The 13,840-nt window shown below is 46.4% G+C and overlaps 1 protein-coding gene across 5 annotated transcripts in view; it reads right to left on the bottom strand.

Moving 5' to 3' along the window:
• Positions 1-310: 310 nt before the first annotated feature.
• DNAJC7 (DnaJ heat shock protein family (Hsp40) member C7) overlaps positions 311-13,840 on the bottom strand; it is a 40,769-nt gene continuing 27,239 nt past the window's right edge. For 4 of the 5 annotated variants that reach the window (XM_055100944.2, XM_055100943.2, XM_055100945.2 and 1 more), the window contains 7 exons: positions 13,282-13,435; positions 12,610-12,774; positions 11,697-11,788; positions 7,434-7,507; positions 6,123-6,269; positions 5,723-5,875; positions 311-1,200 (listed from right to left, as the gene is read on the bottom strand). In XM_055100944.2, coding sequence (XP_054956919.1) covers positions 1,043-1,200; positions 5,723-5,875; positions 6,123-6,269; positions 7,434-7,507; positions 11,697-11,788; positions 12,610-12,774; positions 13,282-13,435 — 943 coding nt within the window. In that variant the 3' untranslated portion in view covers positions 311-1,042. The remainder of the gene's footprint in view (positions 1,201-5,722; positions 5,876-6,122; positions 6,270-7,433; positions 7,508-11,696; positions 11,789-12,609; positions 12,775-13,281; positions 13,436-13,840) is intronic. The other variant, XM_003813859.6, reaches the window with a different exon arrangement.

Below are 13,840 nucleotides of genomic sequence, written 5' to 3'. Positions count from 1 at the left end.
CACACAGCTTTTAGTACCCACCTGAGCTTTGGACACACACAGCTTCTAGTGATTTCTGGGGCCCCACCGTAAAGTGAGCATGCTTTCTGAACTCGCTTCTCTGTGACTCATGTTAGGCTGGGCCCAGAGGCACAGACGGGGCCTGCCTAGCACTCACATGCTGGACAGGTCTGGGAGAGGCAGAATGCCCCACCTGCCACTAGGCTGGGTGCCCACAGCCCGCATGCGGCAGCTTGCTGCACCCCAAGTCCAGGTCGGGCTCAGCTCTGGCTCACAGACTGGAGACAAAGCAGATGCCAGAGCAAAGGGCCAGGAAGGGTCAAAACATTTTATTCTCTTTTTTTTTTTCTTTTTTAATAAAGTTAAACAGTAAAACAAAAATTCACAAGCTGCCTCCCTGTCCACCCCCGCCTCCCTCCCCTGCCCTCGGTCTTCGGCATTGGTTCCCTTTGCTCCACCCCACTCACAGAGACACAGGGCATCCAACTGAGAAAACGAAACTGCTCTAAGTACACGGAGACGTGATGAAGGGAGGAGGTGAACTGTTTCCACATTCAAGATTAAACTGAGTGAATCTGCATTTTCTGGGTTCTGGGTGGTTGCCCTTCATTAGCCAAATTGAAAAAAGAAATTCCCTGGACCAGATGCTGAAAGAGAAAAGAGGGGTTGGTAGTTGGCTATGGATTTTCTAGGGAAGATCACTTTGCTCTGATTATGGAAAAGTCTTCAAGGGCTGCTTCAAACTCAAACACAGAGAGAAACTCTATGGGTATCAAACAGCTCAGGCTGTTTTTGGGTGCAAGAGGGAGCACGTGACTGTATTATACATGGGTAGCTTCTGACCTCAGCATTATCTATATAGTACCTTTGCTCTTGCAGAGAAGCCTTGGTACTAGGCAGTTAGAGATGCCTCCCTGACCCTGCAGAGATGCAGTGGCTAAAGGTCCCAAGGCAAGGGGTGCCTGGGAACCTTCCTGTCTTCATCCTTAGCAACAGCCGAGTGGATAGATGCCCTGCTAGATGAGAATTCAGCTGCCCCCGCTCATGGGCCCCTCTGACTCCCAAAGAGCTGCCTAAGAGGCAATGAGTGTGTTGGCTTGTGATCTGGGAACTCCCAAGAACAGCAGGCCCACCTACCTTCAAAGCTGAAGCCGCCAGGACCGCCAAAGAATGCCTTGAAGATACTGTTTGGATCAAAATCTGTAGAGCAGGGCAAGTAACATGGAAGGGAAGAAAAGGTGAAAAATTAGAAATGTTTGAAGAGAACTGATGACACTGAGAACAGATCTCCAAAGCTTTCCTGGAGAGTCTCACTCCCCTCCTTTCCCAACACTTCAGACTGCAAGTGAGCAAACCTGCCCCATCCCGTGCAAAACATGCTACCTGATCCCACTCCTAGGACATGTTCCCTTCTCCTTCCAACTGCTGCCCCAAAGGAAGCTTTCTCTGCTTCAGCTTGCTTCATTGGGCTGTTTTCTCAACAAATGGAATGCCATTTGCACTTACACAAGACTTTCCCCATACTCTGTCTCCCTATAATGCTGGAGCGGCTACTAAAAAGGATAAAATGTATCACTTAAATGTTACCAAAAATAAATATAAGAGCAAGATCTAGGATTTACTGTATTTGATTCCATGTCTTTTACTCCGTAGACTCTAGGCTAGAAAAAAAGCTATGGTTTATTAGCTGGGCGTGGTGGCTCACACCTATAATCCCAGTGCTTTGGGAGTCTAAGGTGGGAGGATCACTTGAGCCCAGGAGTTCAAGGCTGCAGTAAGCTATGATCACAACACTGCACCCCAGCCTGGGTGACAGCAAGACCCTGTCTCAATAACAACAACAAACCAACAAAAACACCTACTAGGTGCAAAGTACTAGGTACTTTGCATACATTACATTACTTAATCCTAGTAATGTTTTGTCAGGGTAAGTATCATTCCCAATTAATACTCAACAAAACATATGTAGGTGGTTCAAGTAACTTGCCCACGATCACATGGCAGCGAAAGCAGCAGAACTGGAAAATCCAACTCCTGCCTGACTGGCTCTGTGCACTTTTGCAAGGCCACAGCATGTCTGGTGGCCCCATCCCTGACTGACTTCCCAAGCTTCACAGAAGGACTGACCCCCACCAGGTGATCCCACAGCCACCTCGTGCCCAGAGTGAGTTTCTCTGCTTGCATCTGTGCGTCTTCCTGGGCTCCTGGCTTAGTGAATGACCCCGAGTCAGCTATGCCTGTCACTTTCCCCAACACATCTGAATAGCAACCAACTCCTGCTGAGTCTACCACTAACTAACTCCCTGACTGTGCCCTCCAATCCTTTCCTACCTTTTGTGTCTTCCTTCCATCTCCATTCTCCTTACTCCCTCCAACCCCAACCTCCTCACCCCTATCACAAATATATTTCCAGAGCCAAAATCTGGTCCACAGTGCCCCTACTTAAAACTTCACGGCCGGCCGTGGTGGCTCAGGCCTGTAATCCCAGCACTTTGGGAGGCCAAGGTGGGTGGATCACGAGGTCAGGGGATCGAGATCATCCTGGCTAACAAAGTGAAACCCCGTCTCTACTAAAAAAAAAAAAAAAAAAAAAAATTAGCTGGGTGTGGTGGCAGGTGCCTGTAGTCCCAGCTACTTGGGAGGCTAAGGCAGAAGAATGGCGTGAACCCGGGAGGCGGAGCTTGCAGTGAGCAGAGATCGCGCCACTGCACTCCAGCCTGGGCGACAGAGTGAGACTCCGTCTCAAAACAAAACAAAACCTCTTCACTAGTTTTTGACTGCTTATAGATCTTCTTAACTGCTAGGCAGAGGAACATGTTTATTATGGTGAACCTAGGTTTATTAAACACAAATACCTCCACACTGAACTGGAGAGGACTCAGCATTATCTATATAGTACCATCATTCTTATTTTAAATTCCGGCTGGGTGCGGTGGCTCACGCCTGTCATCCCAACACTTTGGGAGGCCAAGATGGGCGGATCACACAAAGTCAGGAGTTTGAGAACAGCCTGGCCAACGTGGTGAAACCCCGTCTCTACTAAAAATATAAAAATTAGCCGGGTGTGGCTGCAGGTGCCTGTAATCCCAGCTACTCAGGAGGCTGAGGCAGGAGAATTTCTTGAACCTGGGAGGTGGAGGTTGCTGTGAGCTGAGACTGTGCCACTGCACACCATCCTGGGTGACAGAGTAAGACCGTGTCTCAAAAACATAACAACAACAAAAAAAATTAAATAAGTAAGTTGCAATGGAAGGCCAGGCACAGTGGCTCACGCCTGTAATCCCAGCACTTTGGGAGGCCAAGGCCAGTAGATCACTTGTGGTCAGGAGTTCAAGACCAGCCTGGCCAACATGGTGAAACCCTGTCTCTACTAAAAATATAAAAATTAGCTAGGCATGGGGGTGGGTGCCTGTAATCCCAGCTGCTCAGGAGGCTGAGGCAGGAGAATTGCTTGAACCCTGGAGGCAGAGGTTGCAGTGAGCCAAGATGGCACCACTGCACCCAGACTGGGCTCAGTCTTAAAAAAAAAAAAAAAAAAAAAAAGGCTGGGCGCGGTGGCTCACGCCTGTTAATCCCAGCCCTTTGGGAGGCCGAGGTGGGCAGATCACGAAGTCAGGAGTTCCAGATCAGCCTGGCCAATATGGTAAAACCCCGTCTCTACTTAAAATACAAAAATTAGCTGGGCGTGGTGGCGCACACCTGTAGTCCCAGCTACTCGGGAGGCTGAGGCAGAAGAATCACTTGAACCCTGGAGGCGGAGGTTGCAGTGAGTCGAGATGGTGCCACTGCACTCCAGCCTGGGTGACACAGCAAGACTCCATCTCAAAAAACAAAACAAAACAAAAAACAAAATCCCAATAGATTTTCTTAGTGGAAGAGATGGTAGGTCTGTGCACCATTCACAGGTCAGGTCCTCTTTTTTTTTTTTTTTTTTTTTGACACGAGTCTTGCTCTGTCGCCAGGCTGGAGTGCAGTGGCGCGATCTCGGCTCATTGCGACCTCCGCCTCCCAAGTTCAAGCGATTCTCCTGCCTCAGCCTCCCAAGTAGCTAGGACTACAGGCGTGTGCCACCATGGCTAGCTAATTTTTGTATTTTTCATAGAGATGGGGTTTCACCATGTTGGGCAGGATGGTCTCAATCTCTTGACCTTGTGGTCCGCCCACCTTGTTCTCCCAAAGTGATGGGATTACAGGTGTGAGCCACCATGCCCAGCAAATTTTTTGGCAGACAACTTAGAGTGAAGACTGACTGAATTAATTAATTAATTTTTGAGATGGAGTCTCACTCTGTAACCCAAGCTGGAGTACAGTGGCGCAATCTCAGCTCACTGCAACCTCTGCCTCCTGGGCTCAAGAGTTTTTGGTGCCTCAGTCTCCTGAGTAGCTTGGACCACAGGCATGCGCCACCACGCTCAGCTAATTTTTTTGTATTTTAGTAGAGAGTACAATTTTTTTGGTATTTTGTATGTTGCCCAGGGTGGTCTTGAACTCCTGAGCTCAGGTGATCTGCCTGCCTTGGCTTCCCAAAGTGCTGGGATTACAGGCATAAGCCACCGCACCCAGCTCACAGGTCAGGGCCTCTTATCTCTGACAGCCCACAGTGAGCAACAATATTGACAATAGGTGTGCTTTATATCATGCTAAATCTTTTTGGGAAATTAAAATCTGTGAGTGTTCATAGGAATGTATGACATACATAAATGTCAGCATACACTTTGCAGTGGGTAAAAAAGAACTTCCAGATAATAGGAAAATGCTCATATTCCTTACCACATACAGCCCTTATGGCCTCTGAGCTCTGATCCAGCTACTTGCCGGCCTTCCACCACCACCTGCCTCTAGCACCCTATCCCTTTATCTTCCCTAGACCAAGACCCCTGCAGATCCCCAAAGAGGCCATGCTTTGCTTTTTTAGGGGGGAGGGATGGAGTCTCACTCTGTTGCCCAGGCTGGAGTGCAGTGGCGCCATCTTGGCTCACTGCAACCTCCACCTCCCGGGTTCAAGTAGCTGGGATTACAGGTGTGCACCACCACACCTGGCTAATTTTTCTTTTTTCTTTCTTCTTATTTTTTTTTTTAATTGAGACAAAGTCTTGCTCTGTCGCCCAGGCTGGAGTACAGTGGCACAATCTCGGCTCACTGCAACCTCCGCCTCCTGGGTGCAAGCGATTCTCATGCCTCGGCCTCCCGAGTAGCTGGGATTACAGGCGCCCACCACCACACCCGGCTAATTTCTGTATTTTAGTAGAGACGAGGTTTCACCATGTTGGCCAGGCTGGTCTCAAACTCCTGACCTGGTGATCAACCTGCTTTGACCTCACAAAGTGGTGAGATTACAGGCATGAGCCACCGCGCCCAGCCTAATTTTTGTATTTTTAGTAGAGACAGGGTTTCACCATGTTGGCCAGGCTGGTCTCAAACTCCTGACCTCAAGTGATCTGCTTGCCTCGGCCTCCCAAAGTGCTGGGATTACAGGCATGACCCATGGGGCCATGCTTTTCTGCACTTCCAAGCCTTCCCTTGCTAGTGCTCGCCTCCTCAGAGCTCACTGCACACTGTGAACCTGCCACATTTGACTGCATTTGTTTGACTCCATGTCTATTACTGTTTGGACCAGGGATCAGATTTGGCCCAAACAGACTCTCCCTCTGGAGCATCTTTGGAAAAAATTCTAACATTCTACAGCTGTCAAATTCATCCCAGGCTGCCCCAGCCAACTCACCACCCATATTCATGCCCTCCTCATCTAGGTCCTGTCCACTGTCATAGCGAGTCTTTTTCTTGGGATCAGAGAGGATAGTAAAGGCCTCTCCAACTTCCTTGAACTTCTTCTCCTCCTCCTTCTGAACCTCAGCACTGGCTCCACTATGCCGATCTAAAGTGGGGAGTAAAAGAACAACTCAGTGGAAATCAAAGTTTCAAGAAAACAAAGTTTAAGAGAAAAACTACTTTATGTCTAATTTTGGAATTTGGCACTTCCCAAAATTTGGAGGGTCCACAAGTCTGCAACACCTTATTCTCAGCTGAAGGACCTCTCCAAGGGGTCCCCTCTGGACTGAGTATGGCAGTTGGCCTGCCCTGTGGGTTCTTCCCACTGAGCCCACTCCCCGCACCTACTCTACCTGGATGGTGCATCAAGGCCCGTTTCCGATAAGCTTTCTTGATCTCGTCCTCAGAGGCATTCTTGTCCACTCCTAGAATCTTGTAGTAATCTTTCCTCTTACTCTTCTTCAGTTCCAGCTGCGCATTTTTTAGGAGCTGTTTGTGTTCTACAGGAAGACATCTGGCATCAGTGGACAAATCTGACTCTGGTTTTTTCCTCACCAGGTCTCAGCCCAGCTGCCTGGGAGTTAGAGGCCTTGTTAACCATGCCAGGGACTTTTACGGTGCTTTCTTCTGGAGATTAGAAAAAAAATCTACTCGGCCAGGCACGGTGACTCATGCCTGTAATCGCAGCACTTTGGGAGGCCTGCATCAATGAGAGATGCAGGTAAATGAGACAGAAAAGGGAACTCTAAACACAGGTTTGCTTCTATTTCGGTAGCACGAAAGAAAGGAGGGGCCCTTGGCCCAAGATGGGAGGAATCAAGCTTGACAGAATGGATCACCCGAGGTCAGGAGTTCGGGACTAGCCTGTCCAACATGGTGAAACCCCATCCCTACTAAAAATACAAAAAATTAGCCAGGCGTGGTACCATGTGCCTGTAATCCCAGTTATTCGGGAGGCTGAGGCAGGATAATTGTTTGAACCTGGGAGGCAAAGGTTGTAGTGAGCTATGATCATGCCATTGCACTCCAGCCTGGGTGACAGAGCAGGACTCCATCTTAAAAAAAAAAAAAGAAAGAAAAAGAAAAAAGAAAATCTACCCAGACTTAGGTTCCTCACTTTAGCCTCACCACACAAAAAATGAAATGAAAACGACAGGGAGGATCTGGAACCAGAAAATAGGTGCCTCATGCCCCAACCCAAGATATCTGTTCACTTTTTTTTTCTTTTTTTTGTTTTTGTTTTCGAGATGAAGTCTCGCTCCGTCACCGAGGCTGGAGTATAGTCGCGCAATCTTAGCTCACTGCAACCTCCGCCTCCCGGGTTCAAGGAATTCTCGTGCCCCAGCCTCCTGAGTGGCTGGGATTACAGGCGTATACCACCATACCCACTATTTTTTGTATTTTCAGTAGAGATGGGGTTTCACCATGTTGGCCAGGCTGGTCTCCAACTCCTGATCTCAGGTGATCTGCCTGCCTCAGCCTCCCAAAGTGCTGGGGATTACAGGCGTGAGCCACCACGCCCAGCCTTTGTTCACTTCTTTCTGGCTGGTGATCAAATAAGTTCTAGGTACATCCCTGATCCCTGAATCAAACTACCTTGTGTACAGATTTATGGCCTACGAAGTCCACACAGTTCCCTAAAAAACAAATGCTTTTAAACTTACCTTTTGTTTTCTCTGTCTGATATACTTTTTCATAGTCTCGTACTGCTTCTTCATACTGTTCTGTGTCCATGTAACTGAGAAGGAAATACAAGGCAATACAGCACTAAGACATAAATAGCAGTGGTTCTCAGGATCACTCTAGGGCAAGAGGCATGGCTCAAGCAAGAGACACACACTTCTGGTAAGATGCTTCAGAAATAGGAGCCCTTAATCTAGCAGTGAGAGAAAATTAGCTAACAAGTCCTCAAGGAAATAAAAAGAGAGGTCGCATGGCACTTGCATCCAACCAGCAAAGTGATGTTCAGCTTTGAGCAGAAAGTAATCAAGAGGAAAAAGTTCCTTCTGACACACAGCCACCTAAGAGGTACTGGACTGCCTTAGAAAAGACAATGTGAAGGGATCTACTTGATTACTTTGGGTTGAAACACACAAGAGAAAAATTATCAAGTGAATAAATGGATATGAAAGAGCTTTGAAACCTATAGTGCCATAAACATGCAGGACTAGCTACAATCCAGAATAGAAGTGGGATTAGTGAGCCACTAAAAGGATCAAGTTCAACGTGGCAGCTGCTGGCAAATCCCTCCACTAAGACCGATCAATGAGAGATGCAGGTAAATGAGACAGAAAAGGGAACTCTAAACACAGGTTTGCTTCTATTTCAGTAGCACAAAAGAAAGGAGGGGCCCTTGGCCCAAGATCAGAGGAATCAAGCTTGACAGGATGATTGCCAGATCTTTTTTTTTTTTTTTTTTGAGATGGAGTCTCGCTCTGTCGCCCAGACTGCAGTGCAGAGGTGTGATCTCGGATCACTGCAAGCTCCGCCTCCTGGGTTCACGCCATTCTCCTGCCTCAGCCTCCAGAGTAGCTGGGACTACAGGCGCCTGCCACCTCGCCCAGCTAATTTTTTAAATTTTTTTTTAGTAGAGACAGGGTTTCACTGTGTTAGCCAGGATGGTCTCCATCTCCTGACCTCGTGATCCGCCTGCCTTGACCTCCCAGAGTGTTGGGATTATAGGCGTGAGCCACCGCACCCGGCCGACTGCCAGATCTTTTAAGTGTCTCTTCCACAGAAGCAAGTGGCATTTTCCATGCCCAGATAAAATCACTGGCACCAAGGCTGGCCTACCAATTAAAGACTGTGGTAGGAGTTCTAGAGACAGCCACTGTCAGCTGGGGAATGGGAAGTGATCATGCAGTACAGCTAGCTGCTGTACAACAGAGATTCAATTTCTTACCTGCTACCACACAAGCCCATTTTCTTTCTCTTTTTTTTTTTTTGACACAGAGTCTCACTCTGTCGCCCAGGCTGGAGTGCAATGGCACGATCTCTGCTCACTGCAACCTCCGCCTCCCAGGTTTCAAGTGATTCTCCTGCCTCAGCCTCCTGAGTAGCTGGGATTACAGGCGTGTGCCACCACGCCTGGCTAATTTTTTGTATTTTTAGTAGAGATGGGGTTTCACCATCTCTGGCCATGTTGGCCATGTTGGCCAGGCTGGCCAGGCTGGTCTCGATCTCCTGACCTGAACCGATCTGCCCGCCTCGGCCTCCCAAAGTGCTGGGATTACAGGCGTGAGCCACTGCCTGTTTCACAAACATCACAGATCCCCACCAGCTTGGAGGCCAGGGCAGGAGAGTGCTACCAATGTGGCTGGCAAAAGAGAAGCCCAACATCTTGGGCATCTTTGATTTTCTGGCATCATTTTGATTTATGACTTTAAAAAAACCAATGGCCTGCAAATACAGGACATAAATATTATATTAGGAGTTCAGAATCAATGTACAGAATAAAATGTAATAATTTGAAGTAAGATAAATGATACTTTGATACTGTACTCCAGCCTGGGTGACAGAGCTGGATCCTGAATTAAAAAAAAAAAAAAAGGAAAATTGATAGCTGATAGCCCTGGGTATAGAATGATGTGACAAATCATTAACCCTGATGAACTTTCTTTAGGTCTATATGTAATGTATTAAACAAACTATACTAATTTGCATTTTTACTTCATGCTTTTTAAAATTCAGGGATATCCTCACATTTTAATTTTGTTTTAAAGTTGAAGTAGAAAAGTAAATAGGGCTTTAAGGAGAAAGGGTGAACTCTAGCTCATGATGGCATGTGTAGCAAAGATGTGGGTGGGTGGCATCTCCCCAGCTTTAGGGGTAAGTTGAGGCAGACTGCAGCAGTAGTCAGGCCAGATGTAAGGGTTTGGCCCGAGCTAATCTCCAGTACTTCTTGTCAATTCCAGCTGCTTCAGGAGATTGTTGCCAAATATTCAGCCAGCTGAACAGGGCATGCTGTCTCCCCTGTAGTGATCTCAGAGGCAGAGCCACTCCAAGAAGGGCAGTTCTGTTTCTACCACAAAGATAAGAAGTTGTCTGATCAAAGCAATTCCTTATTTTCATTTCTTGCACATAAACAAAGAAGAAAATAATCCTTCATCCAATTATCCTCCGAGCAAATCAAGAATTTTCTATGGTGTTGGGGGCTTGCTTAAAAAAAAAAAAAAAAAAAAAAAAAAGGCCAGGCGTGGTGGCTCACGCCTGCTGGTAATTCCAGAACTTTGGGAGGCCAAGACAGGCAGATCACTTGTCATCAGGAGTTTGAGAACAGCCTGGCCAACATGATGAAACCCCATCTCCAATAAAAATACAAAAATTAGCTGGGTGTGGTGACGTGCGCTGGTAATCTCAGCTACTTCGGAGGCTGAAGCAGGAAATTCGCTTGAACTCAGGAGGTGGAGGTTGCAGTGAGCCAGTACGGCGCCACCGCACTCCAGCCTGAGCGACATAGCGAGACTCCATCCTGAGCGACATAGCGAGACTCCATCCCAAAAAACAAAACAAAGCGATTTTTCTCTTCTCTTCCCATCCCCTGGCATTCCATATACAGAGCATTCCATTAAGTTCATACAGTATCAAGTATCTAGCCACCCCCTTCCCACTGGACATGTAGGTGATTCTCCCCCCCGCCTTTTTTTTTTTTTTTTTTTGCTATTATAGATAAAATTGCAGCAAACACCTTCATGTATATAGCATTTTGCGTCTGTTAAAGTCAGTCTTTGGCTGAATCAAAGGGTGCTTTTTTTGTCTTCCAAAGCTTCTGCTTCTGTGTGCCAGTGGTTTGCAAAGATGGAATGACTGACAGTCGGTCTCACAGAAGTTATAATTCCCTGTATGTTTCTGTTGGACAGACTTGGTCATCAACTTAGAAATTCACTTTTAAAAAAAGCATCACACACAGCAGCAGTTTTCCTATTTTAAGTGAGATAATTTTGAGAAAACTAAGTGGGAGGTAGTCCATGAGATATTCTGTACCACTGATGAGACAAGGAAGCTTAAACTACTGGCTCATCAGGCATCAGTGACAGCATCTGTTCTTTGGATATGACATTTTATAATAAGGAGTGGAGCAGGTGCTGGAGGATTAGTATACAATAAATACATCTTCTCTAAGAACTTTAAAGACGGGAAGTTTTTCTCCGCCTAGAGAATAATCTGAAATCAGAAGAGGTGGATTTCTGAGAAAGATTTCTCCTAGCCCTGTTCCTATCTGGAGAAAACCAGCTGGTGGGTCTAAGAGTAAGAGGAGCAACCATGCCAGGGAGCACCCTGACTCTGGGGCAAATGTGAGCATTAGAGGTAGGCACATCCTGGCTCATAATCACCCTGTCAGACACAGAGTGCCCTCCACTCGAAACACTCAAGCAGAGAGTAGCCATCCAGGGTGTTTCAAAAGAAAGTTCCTTTATCCTGGGAGGCTGAGCCGGATTACATCTCTTCCAACTCTAAGATTGTCTTCCCTCACCCAGAACAAACAGGATGAAGTACAACTCTCAACTGTCTCCAAGAGTTGCTTTCTCTTCCAAGCACCATACATTCATTCAACAAAACATTTATTCAGTGAGCACCTATGTGTCAAGCACTGTGCCAAGGTAGAGCATAAGTGTACAACACAAAATAAAATCTCCAAAGGAAATGGATTTAAACTTTTTAACAAAAGGAATTTGGGTCAGGCATCAGAGGAAACTTACTGACCGTGAGGGGCGTTAGACACAGGCATGGGAGACTGAGGGAGCTTGTGCAATCTCCTCCGCTGGAGGTCTATAAAGATAGTCTAGGGCTGGAACAATCCCACCTAGAGGCAGGGGGAAGGACCAAATGACCTCACAACATCTCTGGGTCTGCTTCGTCATCCGCAAGGCAATTCCCCTGAGGCCAGCGGCAACTCCCTCTTCCCCCCACCCATCAGAGGCACTTACCACTGAGCTCTTCTCAAGTAGGCTTTTATGTAAGTGTCATCAAGCTTCACTGCATTTGTGCAGTCTTCTATTGCATCATCTAGTTTCCTAAGCTTCAGGAGAGAGAGAGCAATCATACTTTACACCTTTGGTGACTGAGGGAGCCCAGAAGCTGTGAGCATGGCTTCAAAACTCTAAGAGAATCAGTCATGCTGGCCCCTTAAATGTCATATTAAGTTCTAGTTCTTTGTCACCAGGGCTATGGACAGCAACTTCAAAATTGATTTCTCTTGTATACGATACAAGCCAGGCACATCTGTCTTCAAGGATAAACTACCTTTACCATTCCATGTTAGTGCCCAATGAAAACATGAAAATAGTAAGGCTGGCTCCTGCCCTCCTTTTTTCCAGAGGTCACCTGCAGGGATCAGAAATCACTCTGATTTTTAACTGCTAGAATTCTGCAAGGGCAAGGAGTCTACTTTTTGTTTCTGATGTTGTGTAGGGCCACAAAAGCACTCAGGCCATTTTCAACCGTGCATGGTGACCATCAATTACACTGGAGAAAAACAAGCTTGCCTCATACTCTTCCTCCAAATCACTCCTAAAAAATAAATGATCACTTGCATAAGCAAAACAACAAAAAACCAACAGTAGCTGCTTAAGATTATCCCACAGCCCCTAGCCATTCTCTTACTGGAGGAAAGGGACCTTAATGAACAGGTGAGAATATCCTTGCAAATTGTCCAACTGCCCTCAAATTCCATAGAGATGACAAAAGCTTGCCTCTTGGAAGGGAGTTCCTAACAAACTATTAACCATAACAACTTTCCCTCTTTCATCTTGCTTACCCTCACTAGGCAGATTTCCCAAGACCCTTTGATGTCCCTTAAAAATATCTCTATAGGCCCCAAGATCTAGATCAAGAGCTTACCTTGGAATTAACCGTACCCCGATTACAGTAGAGTTTAGCATTTGTTTTTATATTGTTGGGGTCTATCCCCAGGGCTTCTGTGTACAGTTCATATGCTAGTTTGTAATTTCCTTCCTTAAATGCTTTATTCCCATCTTCTTTCTTTGCTTTGAGTGCTTTGGCATTCTACAGAAAAAAGCAAGGGGAGGATCGGTTCATATCCACAAAGCCTCAGACCATTGCACAGAGAGGCCAGAGTCTATTTTCAAGTTCTTTGCTTCCAGCAGTTCAGCATCACAGAGCCCCGCCAACCCCCAATCTGGGCTATCTGTTGCTCATTTGAACTTCCTACAGAGTGGACAGGAAAAGAGTTACCAAAAATACCAATGAGACCTATGTTACTGGGTCTGCCTTCACTTCTCAGGGCAAGTATTACTATCTATCTTCACTGAGGGGAAAAACAAAACAAAAAAACCCTCTTAGATATTGAAGGCATCCGACCCTATATGATCACATCTACCTTTAGGTAAATACAAGTAGTCCTGAAACCATTTCTAATAAAGACCAAGCATCCTTGCAAAGCAGGAGGAAAAGCTATCACATTCCTTGTGATTCTAAAACCTTCCACTCTAGCCATCTTAAAGGTCCCAAAAGGAAGCTCTTTCCCAGTTAGGTCTGGTGACTAGAACTTACTCTGCAGGCAATGCAGGCCTTCTCGTGGTCAGGAGCCATCCTGAGAGCCTGTACGAAAAACTGAACTGCCTTCTCAATACAATCTTCGTAATAAAGGCAAAGACCTCGTACATACAGAGCATCTGCATTGGTGGAATCCATTCGTAGAATGTCACTGCAATAGTCAGAAAAGGGCACATTGAGCTGTGCTTTAGAATGTCCCCACCATTACTACCATTTGTGGCCAGTTTTCCTCCTTGACCATGTGTCTAGCATTCAAAATATCCAAAGGTAGACAGATTCCCAAGAACCGTTCCCAAACTTTCCCCAAATAAACCACCTATAATTATCTTTAATCCACATCTTGTGTCTTACAATCCTTATTAAACTAGAACAGGGTCTGGCAAACTACAGCCCACAGGGCCAAATCCTTTCTGCCACTGGTTTTTGTAAATAAAACACTATTCAAACAGCCACACCCATTGGTTCATCTATTATCTAGGGCAACCTTTGCACTGCAATGGCAGAGTTGAGTTAGTTGCAACAGAGACCCTGTGGCCTGCAAAGGCTAAAATCTGGC

The sequence above is a fragment of the Pan paniscus genome, chromosome 19, assembly GCF_029289425.2.
Source record: "Pan paniscus chromosome 19, NHGRI_mPanPan1-v2.0_pri, whole genome shotgun sequence".
In the NCBI taxonomy this organism is placed as follows: domain Eukaryota; kingdom Metazoa; phylum Chordata; class Mammalia; order Primates; family Hominidae; genus Pan; species Pan paniscus.
Note: the sequence above shows the minus strand (reverse complement) of the source record. Positions and strands in the feature narration are given on the sequence as shown.